Here is a 17935-nt window from a genome sequence, read left to right on the forward strand (position 1 = left end):
AGCCCTGCCAGGGAGGAGGATGGGGGGCGGGGGGAGAGGTGTCCCCACAGGAATGCCCCCAACCCGGAGCCCACAGCTCTCCTTCATCCTCCTAGTCCCCCAGGTGCCTTAGCGTTCCTCTCTGGTTCTGGCTTCCCAAGTACTGACTCCCTCCCGCCAATGACATCCCTCGCAAATTCCCCTGAGCTCCCTCTCTGCCTCCCCCAGTCCGCTCCTTCCCCATCCCTCTCTCGGTCCCTCCTCCGTTGTCTCGCTGGCTTGCTCCTAGGCACATTAAGCCCCTGTTCCCCCCATTTCCCCCCCCGCCTGTATGTCCCATCACCCTCATCGCCCCCACCTCTCCGCCCCCCCCCTCCCCCCCCCCCCCCGGGGGCCCGGCCGGGACTTTCATCTGGGGAAGTTTTATGGCGCTTTGTAAACGTGCAAAGTTTTTAATTAGACTCGTCCAGACGGTCTGGGGGCCCGGGGCGGCGCCAGCGCCAGCGAGTCTGGGGGGGAGGGGGTGCCCGTGTGTGTGCCCTGGTGGGTGTACCCGGGTGAATGAGTGTGTCACTATCTGTCACTCCATGTGTATGTACCCCTCCATGCGCTCGCATGTGGCTGTGTGTATCGGAGCGCTAGTCCCCCGGCGCTTCCCGCTCCCCTCCCGTCTGCCCCACCGCCCCTTTCCCACCCTACCAGCATCCCCACCTCTGTCTCCGCCCGCCCACAGCACAATCGGGCTCTCTACTCCTTTGAGGACAACGCCGACTATGTCTACGATGTCATGTGGTCCCCCGCGCACCCCGCTCTCTTCGCCTGCGTGGACGGCATGGGCCGCCTGGATCTCTGGGACCTCAACAGCGACACTGAGGTCAGAGCAGCCCCCAAGACCCCGCGGGACGGGAGGGGGAAGGGACGCAGGTGGGATAGGGAGAGTAGCACCCTGGCTCTCTGCTCTCCCTGGAGGCCATGGGGCACCTCTCCACTCCACTACTGGCTGGCCAGCCTGCCTGAGGCTTGCGGGAACCACGGGGAGTAGAGGCAGACCTCCGCGAGGGGCTGGCTCCTGGTCCAGCTTCCCCCACCTCTCACCCCTCGCTCTTAGTCAGTGAATGTAGACCAGCCTGTGGCTGGGCTGTCCGAAGCCTTCAGGGTCAAGGGCAAAGGGGCTCGTAGCCCGAGTCCTGTGCGAAAGCTGCAATACAGAAAGAACAGGTGAGAAGAGAAAGGAGGGGAGAGGGGAGAGGGAGGGAGGGAAGGGGAGGAGAAGGGAGGAAGGAGGAGAAGGAGGAGGAAGGGGAGAGGGAGGAGGAAAGGGGGTGGGGCGGGCGCAGCCCGCCCAGCAAAGGGACCTTTGAAGTCCTGGGGCCAGGAAGCGGCTCAACCCTTTTAATTAGCCAGCTCCCTCTAGCTGGGGGGTTAGTCCGAGTCAGGACCCGCCGGGCCGCCGAGGGGCCTTCAGCTCACAAAGGTGTGGCCAAGGAGCCTTGGGGCTGGCTCCGCGGAAGAAGCCCCTCTGCCCTCCACACCCCAGTCCTCGGCTGGTTGGAAGGGTGCCCAATTTAACAGTTTCAACTATAGTTAGAAAGGTGTTGGGGGGGGCGCAAAGATACAACTTCCCCTGAAGCCACACCTTCTCCCCTTCACTTTCTCTGAGCTCTGGGGTGTGTATATCTCCCTATCCCTTCCACCCCACACCCCCAGCCGAGCCTCAGCCACAGCAGGCCGGGGAGGGAAGGCGCGGGACACAGCCACAGGGGCCCTCTGGCCGGACGTATACAGCCACACACGCTCGTGTTCGACTCCGTGACCTTCTGATCCCTGGCTGAACTCTGGAGGAATTCCCCGGCCCCCAGAACATGGTGTGCCCCCCCCTCAGCATACGTTACCCCCCTCCCTCTATAGCTCCCCGCCCCTAGCATCCCAAGCATCCCGGAGCCAGGATGCTCCCGAATTTTCTCGGCCACATTTGGTCGCTTTCCACCTTCCCCTTTGTTCAGTGCATAGATTTTGTCTAAAATTTGTAATTAAATGCTCCCGGTCTTGAGACAGACGGCTCTGGGAAATTTTAGGGAAAACAATGAAAAAAGGCGCTGGACGCCCCCAGGCCTGCGGCCCTCTACTTTCAGGCAGCTGTAGGTAGGGTCTGGGAAAATACGAATGTGCTGGCTTAAAACCCGCCAATTATTGGAAGGGATTTCGTTGTCAGAGGGCCTGCCGTGTGCACCACTGCTCTCATTCCCGACCAAGTCCGGCCTGGAACAGTCACCTAAAGCCGGCACAGGCCTCCCGACAATATGCCCGGGTCAGGTGTGGACGCCTTGGCATTTAAAGCTTCCAGTAGATACCAGAGGATGAAAACAACCGTTCAAAACGGTGGGGATGCCTTCGAAGCCATTCCGGAAAGACACAGCCGGTCAACGGCGGGTCTGTCACCCAAGCGAGCAAGGGCTCTCTGCTTTCTTTTTAAAAAGTGCCGAGTGCCCAGCCCAGGCCCGCCGCTCTGTACTTTTTAGTTGGTTTTACTGAGAGCTTTTGTTTTCACATCATTTCTTCCACAATCCCTCCCATTCCCTCTTGCCGAGAGCTGTCCCAGATAAACCCGTACAAAAACTTGCCCTTGGTCCTGTGATATAACTTCCTTGGCATCCCAAGCTCCCAGTGCCCCATTCCCGAGCAAGGTGGGTCCCCACACGGAGAAATGCTGGGGCCCGCAGCCAGGCTGGGTCAGAGGCCCTCTTCCCACCACCCCAGGCTGCCTTTTTGGTGAATCATTGAACCTTTGCAAATAGGCATGGGCTAAGTCTACGTGGTTTCAGTTCACGCCACGGCCCATGAGGCTTTGGCCAGGTCCAAGCTATTGGCTTCCCCACAGGTCCTAGACTCCTGGGCTGCAGTGAGCTCTGTTTTCCCCCATTCTCCCGAACAGTTCTTTGCTGGTGTTTGGTGCTGTTGACAATCGATGTCAGGTGCCCGAAGAGGTGACTCTGGGCAGTTCCTGGGACCTCCTGAAGGAAACTTGGTTTGGCTATTGCTGCCTCTGGGCCTCCCTCCCAACAGCCCCGGGCTGGAGCAGGGTGCAGACTTGAAACCGGCTGGCTAAAGCAAGCTGGACTTTGCCTTCCATATGGGCGACACGGAAGTGTAACCCCGGCCCTGGGGACCTCACTGGAGAGGGGGGAGTGCTCCCCAGGATTTCCTTTGCCCTCAGTTCCCCCTACCCAAACGTGACTTGACATGACATGCAAATGGATTTCTTAGCTGAATTCTCCTTTGACTGGAAATCCTCCCACAGTGACCTCAATGTGCTGTAATTCCTGAAACCCTGACTTCCCCTGGCCCACCAAGCATGCTTCTGTGCCCTCTGGAAGCATGCTTTGGGGGGCTAGCATCAACTGGAAAATCAGGGGAATGGGGGTGCTCCAGTGCATCTGTGAATGGATGGGGATCACGTCCTCATGTGTGTAGGAGTGTGCATGTCAGTGTGCTGGTTTATATGTGTATCTGTGTGTGTACATATGTGTGCTCATGTGCTTATTGTATGTATGCATCATGTGCAGATGTGACTAGGTATGAATTACTTGTGCCTCTGCGAGTGCTAATGTGCTTGTATGCATTTGTGTGAGTATATGTGTGTGAATGTGCTTGTGTGTTGTGTAGTCATGTTTGTATTGAGCATGTGTGCTCATGCATGTGTATGTGTACTCATGTAAGTTTGTGTGTCTGTGTGGGGGGGGGAGAGAGGGAGAGAGGGAGAGAGAGAGGAAGAGAGGGACAGGGAGAGAGTATGGGATTGAGGAACAGTTTGCCTTCCCCCCACCCCTTCATTCAGGTGGTGTGGATGTTGGGAAGGGGGAGGGGGGCAATCTTCTAGACAGATCCTGAAGGACAGACTCAGAGATCTGAACTTTATCTCCCTTCCTTGGCAGGTCCCAACGGCTAGTGTAGCCGTAGAGGGGGCCTCAGCCCTCAACCGTGTCCGCTGGGCCCATACTGGCAAGGAGGTGGCCGTGGGGGATTCCGAAGGCCGCATCTGGATCTACGATGTGGGAGAGGTAACAGTGTCTTTCCTCCTCTACCCCAGGGCATAGTTCAGAGACAGGTTCTGGCCTGTGAGGGGCTGTTGCGAGGGGCAGGGAGTGCTTCTGCATTGGTTTCTGTGGGGATCTAGCCCCCTCCTGGGCAGGGCACAAGGTCTCCCCAGCAAGGATGCCACTTACGATCCCAGTGCTGTCTCCCTGTTATTGTACTGCGAAGCTCAGCTGTCACTGCGCCACCTCCAGTCCCTTGCGTCCTTCTCCCTGTGGAAGGCTCCTGACCTCCCAACAGGAACAGTCTTAGAAGACTGAAGTCTAATTGAGGAGTTTGGTGCTGGCTCCTGTGAAGACAAACTTTTAATGGGAACGATCTATGGAAAAAGTAGCTCTCTTCTGTCAGACACACAAGCTCCTCACACTTCCCTGGGCTTTCTTTCTCTCATGACTCTTGTGACCAGTGCTCACAGGCTTCTTGTCCTCTTATGGAGGCCCTGAGGGTCACATCTGTCTAAAGCCACTGACATTGGGGATTCAAAAGTCCTACCAATGGAAGCTGGGGTGTTTCTTAGAGGAAAGTGTATGGAAGGCAGGATCATCTCCTGGGCATGGTGTGAATGGTATAGAAAGGAGACAAAAAGCTTATGGAGAGGGGATAAAGGAAGGAGTCTCATGGTGTCTGTCAAGTGTGCAGGGCAGTGGAAGTATTGTGGGGTGGTGCCTGTGGCCTTGGGAGAAGGGGAGCCTGGGGCTCAGCCTAGTCCAGTAGGCTCTCCCTTAGGTTCCTGGCCTTGGCTGTTCCAGGGTGGGGCTGAGCAGCTGTCCCACAGATCACCTGAGCAGCATGTGTAGAGCCTGTGTATGCCAGGGGGGCAGGAGGGGCCGAAAGCAATCCATTTGGATTGATAAGGGAGGATGATAGAGGCATCCCTGGGAGCCATTTTGTGATCCCCAAGCTCTTCGATGACTTGGAGAAAGATGGCGCCCTAGGAATAGGAAATGCTCATGCTAATGAGATTGGCTGCCCTTCAGGGCTCAGCACTTGGTCATCCAGGATACTGGAAAAGGGTTTGAAGTTTGGTGAAATGATTCATTTTAGGAAAATATGCTCTGCCAGAAAACACCATCCTCCCTCCCTCCCTCCCTCCTCCCTGCCCCCTCAGTAAGAAGTCAAAGGTATTTTCAAACTGCTCCCTCTATAAGCTGCTCATCCCCTCCACAATGGACCCCCTCATTCACCTCATTCTGGTGTGGGTTGCAGGGACTGGATTTTGCCTTGTTATGAAGGAATAAGGGATCCTGGGGCATTTCCCCCTTTTTGACTTTCATGGGGGCTGGCTGAAACTGCGCTGTCCTAACAGGCTGTCTCGATTGGGGTGAGATGGGGGCTGCCAACCACTTCTATGGTGCGGTGGCCTTTGGAGGATGCACATTCCCCTGAAGGAAGGAAAACCATACTATCCAGCTAGCTGCCCACTGCTGGGCTCACACAGTGACTCTGCTCTAGTTCTGTGGCCAGAACTGGAATCAGGAAGGGGAAGAGGGTGACTGCTCTCGGGGGTGCAGGCCAGGCCCCCCAGCTATTGTCCTCTCTGAATTGTCGGGAGTGGTTCTGCTCAGGTTTCCAACACGATATTGGCAGGCCGGGCTGGCTTTTATTTTCGTATTATTCAACTTACTTTTTTAAGTGATATTACAGTCTCTAGAAATGTCGGCAGCCACGGGCTGGTTTCATCTATTGTCTGCTGTCTAGACAGGCTGTAGAAAAAGCTGTGCCACGAATAGGCCAAACAATTAATTCTCCCCCCACTCCGCCCCCAATACACCCCCCCGCCCCGGAATTTACTGTGATTTCACAAGCTTGCTGTCCTGTTCTGGAAGCACAGCTTCCCCCCCCACCCCACCCCAATCAGGACAGACCCTTCGTTGAACAGAGTCCTAATCCAAAGGAACACAGCTGACAAAGGCTTCAGTAGAGTCCTAGGTGAAGGGGCTGTGTGTACCTCAGGAAACTGTTTCCTGGAGTGTTATCTGGGGCCTCTGGATTGTATCTTTTACTCTGTTAAATGACCTTCTCCCTTCTCTTTGTTCACCTGATGGTGCTGGCCCAAATCGCCCAAAATTCTGAAAAAATCCTAAGTGCTAGGAGGGATGGTCAGGGTCCCAAGGATCTACACAGCTGCTACTCTGTGCATGGTGGCGGGGGCAGGCCGTGGCTAGGATGATCATCCAAGGGCAGAGAAAGTAGGATCGTCACCCATCCACCCCCAGCCTCACTGCCCCAAACAAGCCAACCTTCTACGGTTGAGTTCCCTTGGAAGGAAATCTATCTTAGTGGGCATGTGACAGATTCAATAATTAGCCCAATGAATTCAGGAAAAAAGACAGGATTAACTAGCCAGGTCAGAGGACTATCAGATCTCCGTGGTCTGAGTTTGTCTTGCTTTTTGGCAGTGGAGGAGGTGGGTGCTGGGCCTCATTTTTGGGCCGACCACACTGTCCATGAGGCACGACACTATAAGCTGGCCTCAGGTGAGCATTTGATGGCCTTCCCAGTGCCCGCTATTTGGGGGCTAACTCAGGAAAAAAAATAATCAGATTTATCTCACTGGGGACACCCTGAAGTCTTGCTGAAAACAGCACACAGTTGGTTAGACCTGTGATGTGGAACCACTGAGTTTGGTCACTGGCACATTGTAATTTTACTTGCCAGACAACAGTATCATTTGTGGAAAATTTCCCCCCATGGGACAAGGGTGAAGAGAGGCAGGATTTCTTCTGTTTCCTGCCCATTTCTAAGATCCAAATGATCCACTCCAGAGGATGCTTCTGACCCACTCCCCAGGTAAGGAGGGCCCTGCTCTAGTGAGTCCAAAGGGACTTCTAGACACTGGGGCCCGGGCTTTGATCCAGTCTCCCTGATGTCTGGATGGATTAACCCATGAGCTCCCTCCCTGAGACCGGCTGATCCAGCACCTCCAGCCTGGGCCTTGGCTTAGAGACATAAATCCTACACAAGGCTGGTGCTCTCAGGTTGGTCATGCTGCGTCTTCATCACAGGCTTTCTCTGCGGAGCTTCAGCCCCCTGGTGCTATGTCTCTCCATGAGGCTGTCAGCCTCTGTCTTTCCAGGGCGGGTGCTTGGCTGCAGTCACTGGACTGAAAGGAATCTGAGTTCAATTCATGTGAGTAGTAGGGGGCTAGGTGGGCACCCCGACCTGTGCCCAGCATGTTTCTTTCTGGAACCCCCTTCATCAGTCTCAGGACTGACATGGGGTTTGTGGGAGTCTAGCTTTTAGGTCAGGTCTGTGTAGGATGTTTTTCCTTCTAAAATATAGAATAAAATATTTGTTTCAGAGCCCCATAATCTCATGCAGTTAACTGGCTCATGAGGAAGATAACAAACCGTAATTTACTATAAATAAAACCAGGCTTGCTGGTTGAGGCTGGGACGGTGGGATGGCAGGGATCGTTGTTTGATACAGGTAGAATTTTCAATAGTGTGCAAGCACAGGTACTTTACTAAATTTACAAGAAAGCCTTGCTAGCCCTGCTTCCTTAGGGATGAGCGGGGCCCACCGAATTATGTCTCGGTCAGCCTTCCCTCTCTCACCTTGTTCTCTTGCCTTGGGCGGACGGGGCCCAGCTGGGCAGGTAGGCTGGAAATACTGTGGACATGCAATATATTCCTCCTCTCTGCTGCAAGGTGAAAAGGCAGCTCTCCCCCACCTCTGGAATGGGTAGGTAATTAGGGAAGGCTTTTTCTCGGTTTGTCAAAAAGGCCATTTTTACTGTAGTCTAATAATAAAATTCTAACACTAGTTTAATATAAACTAAAACGGGAGAAATACAATGGGGACCCCACACTATACGGGGTAAATGTTGCTCATGATTACCCAAGGTGGTTTGCTTGAATATTCCATTCGCTGACTACTTAGGAAAATGGGCATCTCTGTGGGGTTTTTCCCTTCTAATCGCATATTTGCTGTGAGTGTTCAGAACCTGGCTAATATCAACTCCAGCTGGAGATTAGCTCATGATTCCTTTATGTGTAGCGCAAGCACTTTGGAGAAAGATTTCTAGGAAGAGGGAAAATGCTTATGTTTTTAGATGATAAAGGATTCTTACTAGAAGAACATCACTTCTAAAATGTGTGCTCAAAAATATTTTTAAAGGCCAATGAAAAATATCTGAAATTCCAAAAGGAAAACAGGGTGACCATCCACTTCAAGAAGCGACTAAAAAGTCTATTGGCCTGGACGGGAGGGTCACTCCATGAAGGAGATGAAATCCCGGTTCCAGAGTGGGCTCCTGGCCCCAGATGGGTTGAATGTCCGAGTCCCTTCTCCCGTAAGCAGCCACCAGTTCCTACTCTGGGTACACCAATCATTACATGAGTTTTTTGTTTCTCTCCATCGAAAATGGGCTTTTAAGGTAAACCAAATAGAGTTCTTTAATGAAAAAAATACCCTGGTTTGTAATCAGTCCATTTAATTCCTGTGTTTTATGAAGGGCATTACCCGAGGCTTGTTACTTGGGCGATAAAATCTCCAAGCTCTAGGAGCCTTGGGGGGGGGGTGCCCCACACTCAGCCCCGAGCCCGCCGCCATTATCACTTGAGACCCGGGTGTTTCTCATTAGCTTCGGCGGCACAGCCTCACATTGCTGGGGATTCGTTCAGGCCTTTGGACAAGTATCGGTTTATTTTTCAGTGGATAAACAACGTTATCTTGTTAGCCAAGGCCAGACATTTCCTCTGATTTTACTGAGAGAAGAGAGAGATTTATGCCTTCTGTGTTGAGTGATGCCAAACATCTGGCTGAAAATGGGAAACCCGTGCAACGTGTGGGTGTTGCTGAACGTGGAGGTGTTTGACACCGTTCATGTAAAATGTCAGGATCTCTGGCAGAATCGTTCCCTTTCACTCCAGACGGGGGTCTGGGGGAACCACAGATGGGCCCATGTGAGTGTTCACATAAACACGTTTGCATGTATTTGCTCATGCTAATGTCTAATGTTCATAATCTTGAAATAAATCACCCTGAAATAAGCTGTTGAATACGTTCACAATACAAGTCATGAGAAGTTGTGAATGTTTAAAATAATTTATTTCAGCAAAATGAATGGATTAGAATTTTTTCTCCTGGAAAAGGTATTTTAATATAGGTAGTAAATTCTTATTTGTGTGATTATTAATTTCTTAGTAGAAGAACCTTTTATTTTGGTGATTACCCACTTAGAATAATTGATTGGACTAATTATTGCATAAAGAATATGCCAGTTTAGATACGCTTTTATACTTTGCTTGTGAGAGCTAATGCCAACACACCTATAGGAGCAATGTGGGGTTTGGGGCCAGTTTTTCTTTTCATATTGACTGAAAAATATTCATGATTTGTGCAGAATCCAGAGTAGCTGATTAAGGAGGGGGAAGAAACCCTCTTGACAATTTTGTTCAATCCAAGAGAAAGTGTGCAGTAATTTGCCGAATTCCTCCATGACAGTCCTCGGAGGGGGTGTTCTCTGATACCCCAGTTTGGTATCAGGACCCCATTAGTGGCGATTCTTCAGCTTTGTCTCACCCTTCACCTTCCTGCCTGTTTCATTTGGGGATTTATTGTTTAAGTTTGGAGTGAGTCTCTGATTAGAATGGGATCTATCTTTCCTTTCGGAAATACAAAATTTTTTTGTCTCAGAAAATGGTAGCTTAAGTTGAACCCTAAAATCTTAGAGGGTCGGAAAAGTGGTCAGAGCCCAAGAGTGCATTTACAGAGCCTTAGTTTGTGAGTTGGACCCAAAAGTTGAATTTCATTTGATTCTTAAATTCTGATGTGGTGCCAGAGGTCTCTGACAAGTGAGTGTGCATCTGCCTAACCCTGTAACTTGGACTTTGGAAGAGAAACTTATAAATGGCCACTGGGGCCACCTTGTTTCCATTCTGGGATGAGGGGCGGCAGAATTAGGCACTGGGAGAAAGCCCTGGTCTCTCTTTGTCTCTCACATCTGAATGACGTTTGAATGATGGTGAGTTCAGTGGAATTCTTACTTTAAAAAAAGGGATTTTTTTTTTTTAAAGAAAGTCCTGAGTTACAGAATGTTAGAGTTCACACGCAAGTAGCCTCAGCCTGGAAAGGAGGGAGGAAAGGTGACCCGGGGCCACCCCACTCTTTCTTAAGGGCTGTGCAGGGAAAGCCCACACGTGCTTCATGTGGCTATGGGAGGCTGTGAGGGGAGAGGACAGGTCTGGACCTGCTGAGCCTGGAGAGATGGGGGTTCCTCACCAGGGAGGTCTCCTCTCTGGTCTGGAATACATTTTAGTCAGCAAAGTGAGAGTTGGTGCAGACATTCTAAAGGAACTGCCTTCCTGGTCAATGCCATATATTCATGGGACAGAGCAAAGGGAGGTAAGCATCAACTTTTCCAGATGAGGAAACCGTCAGACAGTGGTACAAATGACATAACTGGGGTCACACAGCTAGTACACATCAGAGGTCAAATCTGAACTAGGGTCTTCCCAACTCTAGGTCACCCTCGAGAGATCTCTACTGGATACCTTGCAGATCTAGGCTGACTGTTTACACTGAAGCCAAGAGGGATAATTGTGCCAGGGTTATTAGACGTTGCTTGGTAGTGGCTAGTGGAAGGAAGCCCGAGCTGACTCTTGAGATTGCGGGGACCCCTACCCCGCCTGCTGGCGGACTTCGGGGAGTCTGGAGCTCGCCCTAGGTGCCGCCTAGCCAGAGTCAGGCCTGCCCAGCGCTGGACAGCTGCGTGCCCGCCACGCGGGGGCTTCTCTTGGACCCTTGGTGCGGGGGTGGCTTGTGGAGTCCGTTAGAAAACAGTTCCCTTCTGCCCAAACACGCCGTGGGAGGGAAACGACGTGCCTTTTATTACCCGGTAAATGTTTTCAAGGTGTTTAACGCGCAGATTTCCGTATTGGCGAAAACAGCATCCAGGCAGCGGTTGCTAGGAAGCTGGAGCGGTGGGGTGAGGGGAAGAGAGCTGGAAGGCAGCGGGGTCTGACTGCTTGGCACTCCCAGCCTCTCCCGCAGCCCCCGCCAGGCTTCTCCTTCCTCGCTCTCGGCGAGGAAGTCAGCGGAAGGGAAGCGGCCACCTTCTGGCCTTTCCATCCTACCCTCTCCTCTGCAGTTAGTGTGGGTTTGCCCACCAGAATCCCAGGAGAAAGCCCTGGCCTGCAGGGCGATGCCGAGCTGGCCTAGGGGCCTGCCCCCCGACCCCCACCCCTCAGTCTGCCGGCTGGCTTATCTCACGCCCCGTTATGCGACAGGACTTGGACAGGACAGGAGGGTTTTTATTTGAGTTTGTCCAACTCTCTGGTATCTAGTGTCCCAGGGTACAACCGGCCCCATCCTCCCCACACGTCCCCTGGCCTATCTGCCTCTATACTTCCTCCCTCCCTCTGCTCTGAGAGAAGAATCTTCAATTATCCCACATCCAAAAAGGCAGCAGCATTTTCTGTTCTATGGCCCGGGGATGCGATGTTCCTGCGGGAGTCACTCAGCTGCCAAGGAGAGACCCCAGGAAGAGCCTGGCTCCTTCTGAGTAAGGCTTCTGGGCAGCTGAGTGCTGAGGGCCTGGGAGAGTGGCCTTTGGGTCCCTGACTTCTGGCCAGAGGCATCCCCATTGTTAATGAGGTCAGAGACCCCTGAGAGAAGCAGTGTGAGGCAGTGAGGGGGCAAGGGGAACCAGCTCCATGGCACTTCCTTTGAGTGGCTGAATTTCTGCTTTGCTGGGTCTCTGGGTACTGTGTGTGTGTATGTGTGTGTGGTGTGCATGTGTGTATGTGGTGTGCATGCATGTGTGGTGATGTATGTATGTGTGTGGTATGCACGTATGTGTGATGGTGTGTATGTATGTGTGGTGTGAATATTCACACGGACTATCTGTGCCCAATCTGTGGCAGAGCATTCCGAGCTCATATTGGTCTGATCAGCCACAGCTGGACACACTGAAACTTCACTTTATTGTGGTGATGTCATTTGGGTCCTCTTTGAAAAAGGACAAAACCAACCAAGATGTGTGTGTCTGATTTGTACATATGTGCGATGTATGTATGTGGTGGGGAGCAGGGAGACGACCTTCTGATCCTCTGAGTAGATCTGAGCTCAGCAGAGTACACCCTGGCTCCCTAATGGCTGAGACCTGACCACCAGCCCGACTTCCACACTGGCCTTCGTTGGTGAGTTCTTGTGTGTTGATCTCACAGCCAGAGGGATGCCAATATAACTCCATGATCACTTCTGGGACTTCCCTGGGCCAGGTGTGGGCAGGGTGTGGCAGGCCAGGTGGCAGCCAGATCAATCTAAATTGCTCTGTGGCAGTGGGATGGGGGGCAAAAGACAAAGAAATCACTCGCACACACGCTTGTGGACTGACTGAGCCTTACTAAACAACACAAACATTTTTCTCGTCTTAGCAGGATTTTAACAGAAGTTAACTCTTACTACACCAAGCACGCTAAAGCAAAAGAAGAGAAGCAGTGGTTCTACATCTATTTCTAGCTGCATATTCGTGCACACGTTTCTCTCTCTTACACTCCACCCTCTCTAAGAGGAAGGCTGTGTGCTGAGATCATCAAAGTCACAAGCAAGTCTCCCAAGGGACCCATGGAGAGGCCCCCAGGGGAGGGGCTGGCCATTCACAACAGGGGTTAGCATGAATTTTCACCTCAGGATTCCTGTGGCTTCCTGACCAGATGGAAAATCTGGGAATCCTTTAAGAAAGACATGGGGGAAGGAGAGTTGCTCCCAGTTTTAATAGTGAAGATTCTCCTCCCACCGAGTGCTTTGTTTCCAGTTGTATGAAAAGACCACCAGGAGCCATACCCATTTCTGCAGAGCTTTCGAGAGTTGGTTATCAAAAACTCAACCTCCAATCCCTCCAGTGTGTCTGCTCCCAGACCTTCTGAGGCGCCATATTCCTTCTAGAGTAAAATAAAACCCAAGTGTCATTCCCCCTTCCCAGAGTCATGCCCTGTAGCTTCCAGTCCCAGTGGACTTCTGGCTGATCTCTACACTCACTCTGGCTGCTCCCATCCCTGTTCTCACCTGATGGGGCCAAGTCTCCACTGGCATCTTTTGGAATCTTTGTGTTCAAGCTCAGCTCAGTCCACCACTTGGTCAGTAAATGTATGAAGTCTTCACTGAAGTGGCCTCCCCTCCTCCCCTACCTTGCATTAATCTGTATACATGAGGAATCTGCCCAGTAGTAGAATGCCATCCCCCCGAGGGTCAGGATCCTCTGACCAAGAGACACAAAGACCTGTCATGGCTTACCATGTTCCAGATGACCTCTGGGACCCCTTCTAGCCCTGAACATATGATCCACTGAGGTCTCCAGAAGTGGATTCTGTAGGAGAGATGAGTGAGGAAGCAAAGGAAGGAGGAAGAGGAAAAGAGAGGAGGAGAGAGGCACCTCGATGCCACACCTCGCCAGCCTCAGCTCTCAGTGCCAAGAGCTCTCCCACTGTCTCCTTACCCTAGGGACTATTCTGAAGTACACAGAGCCGTGTCAAAGTCCCTCTGTTACTGGTGAGCTCAGAAGCAGCATGGGCACTGAGCTTCAGCTCTGCCTTGGCCTGGGCAGTGCAGCCTCTTCCCATCCCCCCCCCCCAGCTTTCATCTCCCCCTCTTCCCCAAACAGGACAGCTACCATCTTCTTGTTGCCTTTCTCCCAACTTTAGCCTTGGGGTGCCATTTTGACCAGGCCATGGTGTGCTGCAGCATTCCTCCTGGCCCTTCCTTGATGCACCTTCAGTAGCCCCAAGCCTGACATTGCTGTCAAGGGCAGGGCAAGGTGTGAGAGTCCAGGTGTCCAAATGGGAGGAGACGTCCCTTTTGCCTTTTCTTCTTCCTGAGACCCAGTTTCTAGAACTAGCTCTGTCAAATCAGCTTGTGTGACCTGAGCATTCAGTCCCCCTCTCTAGCCTCCATTTCCTAAGGTCCCTCCCAGCCATGACATTCTGTGACCTAGCTTGTACAAACCTGGAAGAAGTAAAAGAAAGGAGAAGACAGTGCCCAATCTCACCCTTCCAGCAGGGGTCTCCCTCCTCCTGGCATTGGCCAGGCTCCAACATGGCACCAGGAATCCAACAGGCCACTGCTTGTCTTCAGTCATGGGCGAGGGGTGGCACTGGCTGCTCCCCACTAACATCTTCACGTAGATGAAAAACTTTTTCTGAAATGGAAATCTGTTTCCTGTCATGAATGCAATGCCGTTCGAATCCTCCCCCAGCACTAAATTATTTGGAAAGCTGCAGATCAGACACAAGAAGTATAAGGCAGCTTCCTGGAATCAGGAAAATCTTGATTCAAATTCAATTCATGTGACTCTGGGCAAGTCCCTTGACTTCTGCCTGCCTCAGTTTCCCCATCTGTAAGATGGAAGAACACAAAGCTGGACCTCTCCTTTGTAAGCCAGTCCTCCCAGGCAAACAGAACTATGTTTTCTTGGTCCCTGAGATGACTGTGAATTCCCATTCATGAGACTGAGCTCCCAAATGGTTTTGCCCAGTTTGTTCACGTTAGATTCTGAAAATATTCATCTCATTAGAGAAGGGTTGTAGCAAGTATTTTACAGATCAGAAATCTGGTTGGCATCTCTAGAAAGATCTACATTGAACGAGTATGAGATTGGGGCTCTAACTGATTCTACTGCAGACTGACGGGGGGGGGGGGAAGTTGTGAGGAGGGCTGGAGAGGGGTTTGTTAGGAGAAAGAATGTGGGCACAACCTCCCAGCATGGGCAGCTCCGGGGGGGCCTGCTGGGAACCCACTGTAACAGCAGTGGCTGTGGATGACCCTAGATGTCCTGCCAGAAAGATACTATGACTTTCTCCTCTCCAGCCCCTGCACTAGAAACTTAGATTGCCAGGAGTAAAATGTCAGCCAATGACAACGGCTGTTTTTAACCAAACATGTTAAGTTTAGCAAATTCACTTTTAAAAGTTAAATACGCTCCTTCTCCCTAGTGCAGGCAATATTCAACCTGACAACCTTTTCACACTCGACTTGTCCTAAGTGTGCTTTAACTGTCTCACGTCTCCACACCTTTGCACTCCTGCCTGGTCTCCAGGCCTGGATAGGACTCCCGCCTTACCTGTGGCTCAGTAAATCTGATCACACCTGGGTCCTTTGTCCTCATGCAGAGTCATTTCTGGGCCTAATTTCAAATGAGTGCTGGGATGCTAACTCGCTAGGGTAATGTGGACCACCCCATCTGCTAGTGCCCGTCTCCTGGAATGTGATTGGCCTCAGAGAAGAGCCACCCAGCATTCCAGACCAGCAGGCTGGCCTGTTCTCTGCCACCTTGTGTGTGGTGGGGGTGGCACCTGGGGGCCTCGGAGCAAGTAGTCAGTACTGAGTTTCAGTAGCTGTGGGACATCTGGGCTCCCCTGCTCAGGCCCAGGTTTTAGATTTTAGTCGTTTGGTGGGGTGGGGCGGACAGGGAGAGACCTGCTTTTTCATAGAAATATGCTATCAGCCCTTTTCTACATATGCTTTCTGTCAGCTTTTTTTCCCCAACTTATTCACTTCTGGGGCCTCATTTCCTGAGTGCAGTGTTTTCCCAAATTGAAGAGAAAAATGCAGAATTGTAGAAAATGGGGCTAGCGTTCAGTACAGAGAAAGGCTGAGGAGAGGGGCCTCCAGGTCATTCAATACCACAGTGAACTTGGACCCAGCTCAAAAGGGAGACTGTTCCCTGTTGCCATGACCTAGGTGTTTGGCCAAAGAAACACTCTCCATACGGAACCCATTCTTGGGTGGGTGGTGGTTTTTGCCACTCCATGGTTACGTTCTGAAACACAAGTGCACCTCCAGAATTATTCTGGAGACACGACTCTGCTGTTCGAATGTAGACCTGCCAGCGGCTTTGCTCACGTCCAGCCTTTGAGTGTTGCTGGCGGGAAGATGGACAATAGTCATTCCTTGACCCTTCAGAGAGCTAATCTTGGGCCAGGGGATAACAAGTTGGGGTTTTCTTTATGGAGGCAAGGCTCGGATTGGGCAGCACCTGGAGCCAGATGTCTGGGATGAGCAGAGGGCAGGATTCCATAGAAATGGCAGTAAAGGCATCAGGCCAGACTACTATTCATTCCTGGTTCCCATTTCCAAATAACTCCCTTTTCTGTTCCAAACACTTGCATAATATCTTTAAGCAGTTCCTTTTTGGATTCTATCAAGGGAAATATCATAGTCCTTAAAACAATCCGCAAGAATTTACGGGTAATTTGCATTCATCCATCTCTCTCTCTCTCTCCTCTCTCTCTCTCCTTCCCTCTCTCCCTCCCCTCCCCTCTCCCCTCCCCCTCTTTGCACATTGGAAGCTGTTCTGATGCGGGTGATTTCTTATAAGCCCCTTTTTACTTTTGCCTCTTCTACCAGAAATCACCATAATGGGCCTTGCTGAGCTGAAAGAGCTAGCCTTGTGGTGGCCCTAGATCCGCTGCCAAAGTCAGGGTCATGTTGGTGCCCGAGGCAGGAAGCTAGCACCAGGCTGACGATGACTTCAAGGCTAGGTGGCAAGGCAGTGGTCTCTAGGGTGTCGCGCACCATGTCCTCTGAAGCTTTGGAGAAGGTGCGCCTCCTTTTAAAATTCCTCCACGGAACACGCCCCACACATGAGCAATTGACCCTGACAGGCAGGCAAGGTGCTGAGTCCAAGGAACCCAAAGGACTCTGGCCACTGGGGTGTGGGTCAGATTAGCCTGCCAGGGGTCCTAGGGGAGAAGGACCCCCTTTAAAAATTTCCCCTTTAAAGATGTTATCTCTTTCCCCCCCAGCTTGCTGTTCCACACAGTGACGAATGGACCCGGTTTGCTCGGACCCTGGTGGAGATCCGAGCCAACAGAGCGGACAGTGAGGAGGAAGTGGCCGCGGAACTGGCTGCCTAGGGAAGAGCCGCCGGCCGGGGCTGGCCCGCCGGTGGGCGTCTGCTGGAGGGAGTCCCCCTGTGCTCCGTGGATCTGGTGTCACTGTGGCTTGCTTCGCGTGCTCCCTGCGTTCGTTAAAGCATCCGCCCGTCCCGGCTCCTCCAGAGCGTTCCTAGACTTTGTATTTGTGTCTCCCAAGTCAAAAGCGGGGACAGGGAAACCGAACCTCTCTGGATCTCGTTGTTGCCTTTTCACTCCTCAGTCCTGTGTGGAAGAGCTAGGAGTCAGGGTGCGCCCGGAGCTCCTGGAGGCTGGGTGGGGGCATCGCGGGCGGCCGCCGGGCCAGGGGGCATCGAGCGCGGCCGCCGGGCGAGGTCCTCGGGGACTCCTTAGGAATGTGATGTCTGCTCTTCGCTGCTTCTTATTTATTGCGGGGCTGGGGTGGGGGGTGGGGGGTGCGTGCGCTCCAGCGCTGTATGGAAGGCATCAAAATAAACGACCCCAAAGCCTGGGCGTCTCTCTGCCTCCTCACGGTTCCTCCAGCTCTGACGTCTCATCGCGGTGTGCCAGGTGCGCCCAGGAGGCCCGGAGGGAGCGGAGGCGTCGAGTGCCAATTATCCTCAAGGTCCTCACCAATATTCCAAGGGTATCTGGGGCGTGGACGCACATGTTGTTCAAGCCAGCCGAGCCTGGCAGAAGTTCGTGGTTCCTGAATGTGACCCCAGAAATGCCAATAAAATATTCAAAACAATTTCTGAGGCTCCGGTCATGGCTCAGCAGGAGTGCCCGTCCGGTGCTTCCCTCAGCCCCAAGCCATGGTGAGTCCTACCCCAGGCTGCCATTCCTCTGTCCACTACGCCTATGGGCTTCGATTGCAAGCACCACCCTCCTCCCCCCATGCCCATGCCCGTGCCCATGCCCCATCACAGGGCTTCACTTGAAGACCTAGAGACCGTCACTTGAGCCTCCACATTCCCCATCCTGAGAGTGTCTTCATGGTTTTGGAGGATAGACAGGAGGGCCTAGGG

General features: G+C 52.4%; 1 protein-coding gene across 1 annotated transcript in view; it reads left to right on the plus strand.

Annotated features, from left to right (window-relative positions):
• The window catches only part of DYNC1I1 (dynein cytoplasmic 1 intermediate chain 1), a 171561-nt gene extending 153903 nt beyond the window's left edge, over window positions 1-17658 (plus strand). Inside the window, exons 15-17 of the mRNA XM_072650748.1 lie at window positions 713-853; window positions 3912-4037; window positions 16818-17658. Of these exons, the coding sequence (XP_072506849.1) occupies window positions 713-853; window positions 3912-4037; window positions 16818-16928 (378 nt within the window). The 3' untranslated portion in view covers window positions 16929-17658. The remainder of the gene's footprint in view (window positions 1-712; window positions 854-3911; window positions 4038-16817) is intronic.
• The last annotated feature ends 277 nt before the right edge of the window (window positions 17659-17935 follow it).

Source organism: Notamacropus eugenii, chromosome 3, assembly GCF_028372415.1.
Source record: "Notamacropus eugenii isolate mMacEug1 chromosome 3, mMacEug1.pri_v2, whole genome shotgun sequence".
Lineage (NCBI taxonomy): Eukaryota > Metazoa > Chordata > Mammalia > Diprotodontia > Macropodidae > Notamacropus > Notamacropus eugenii.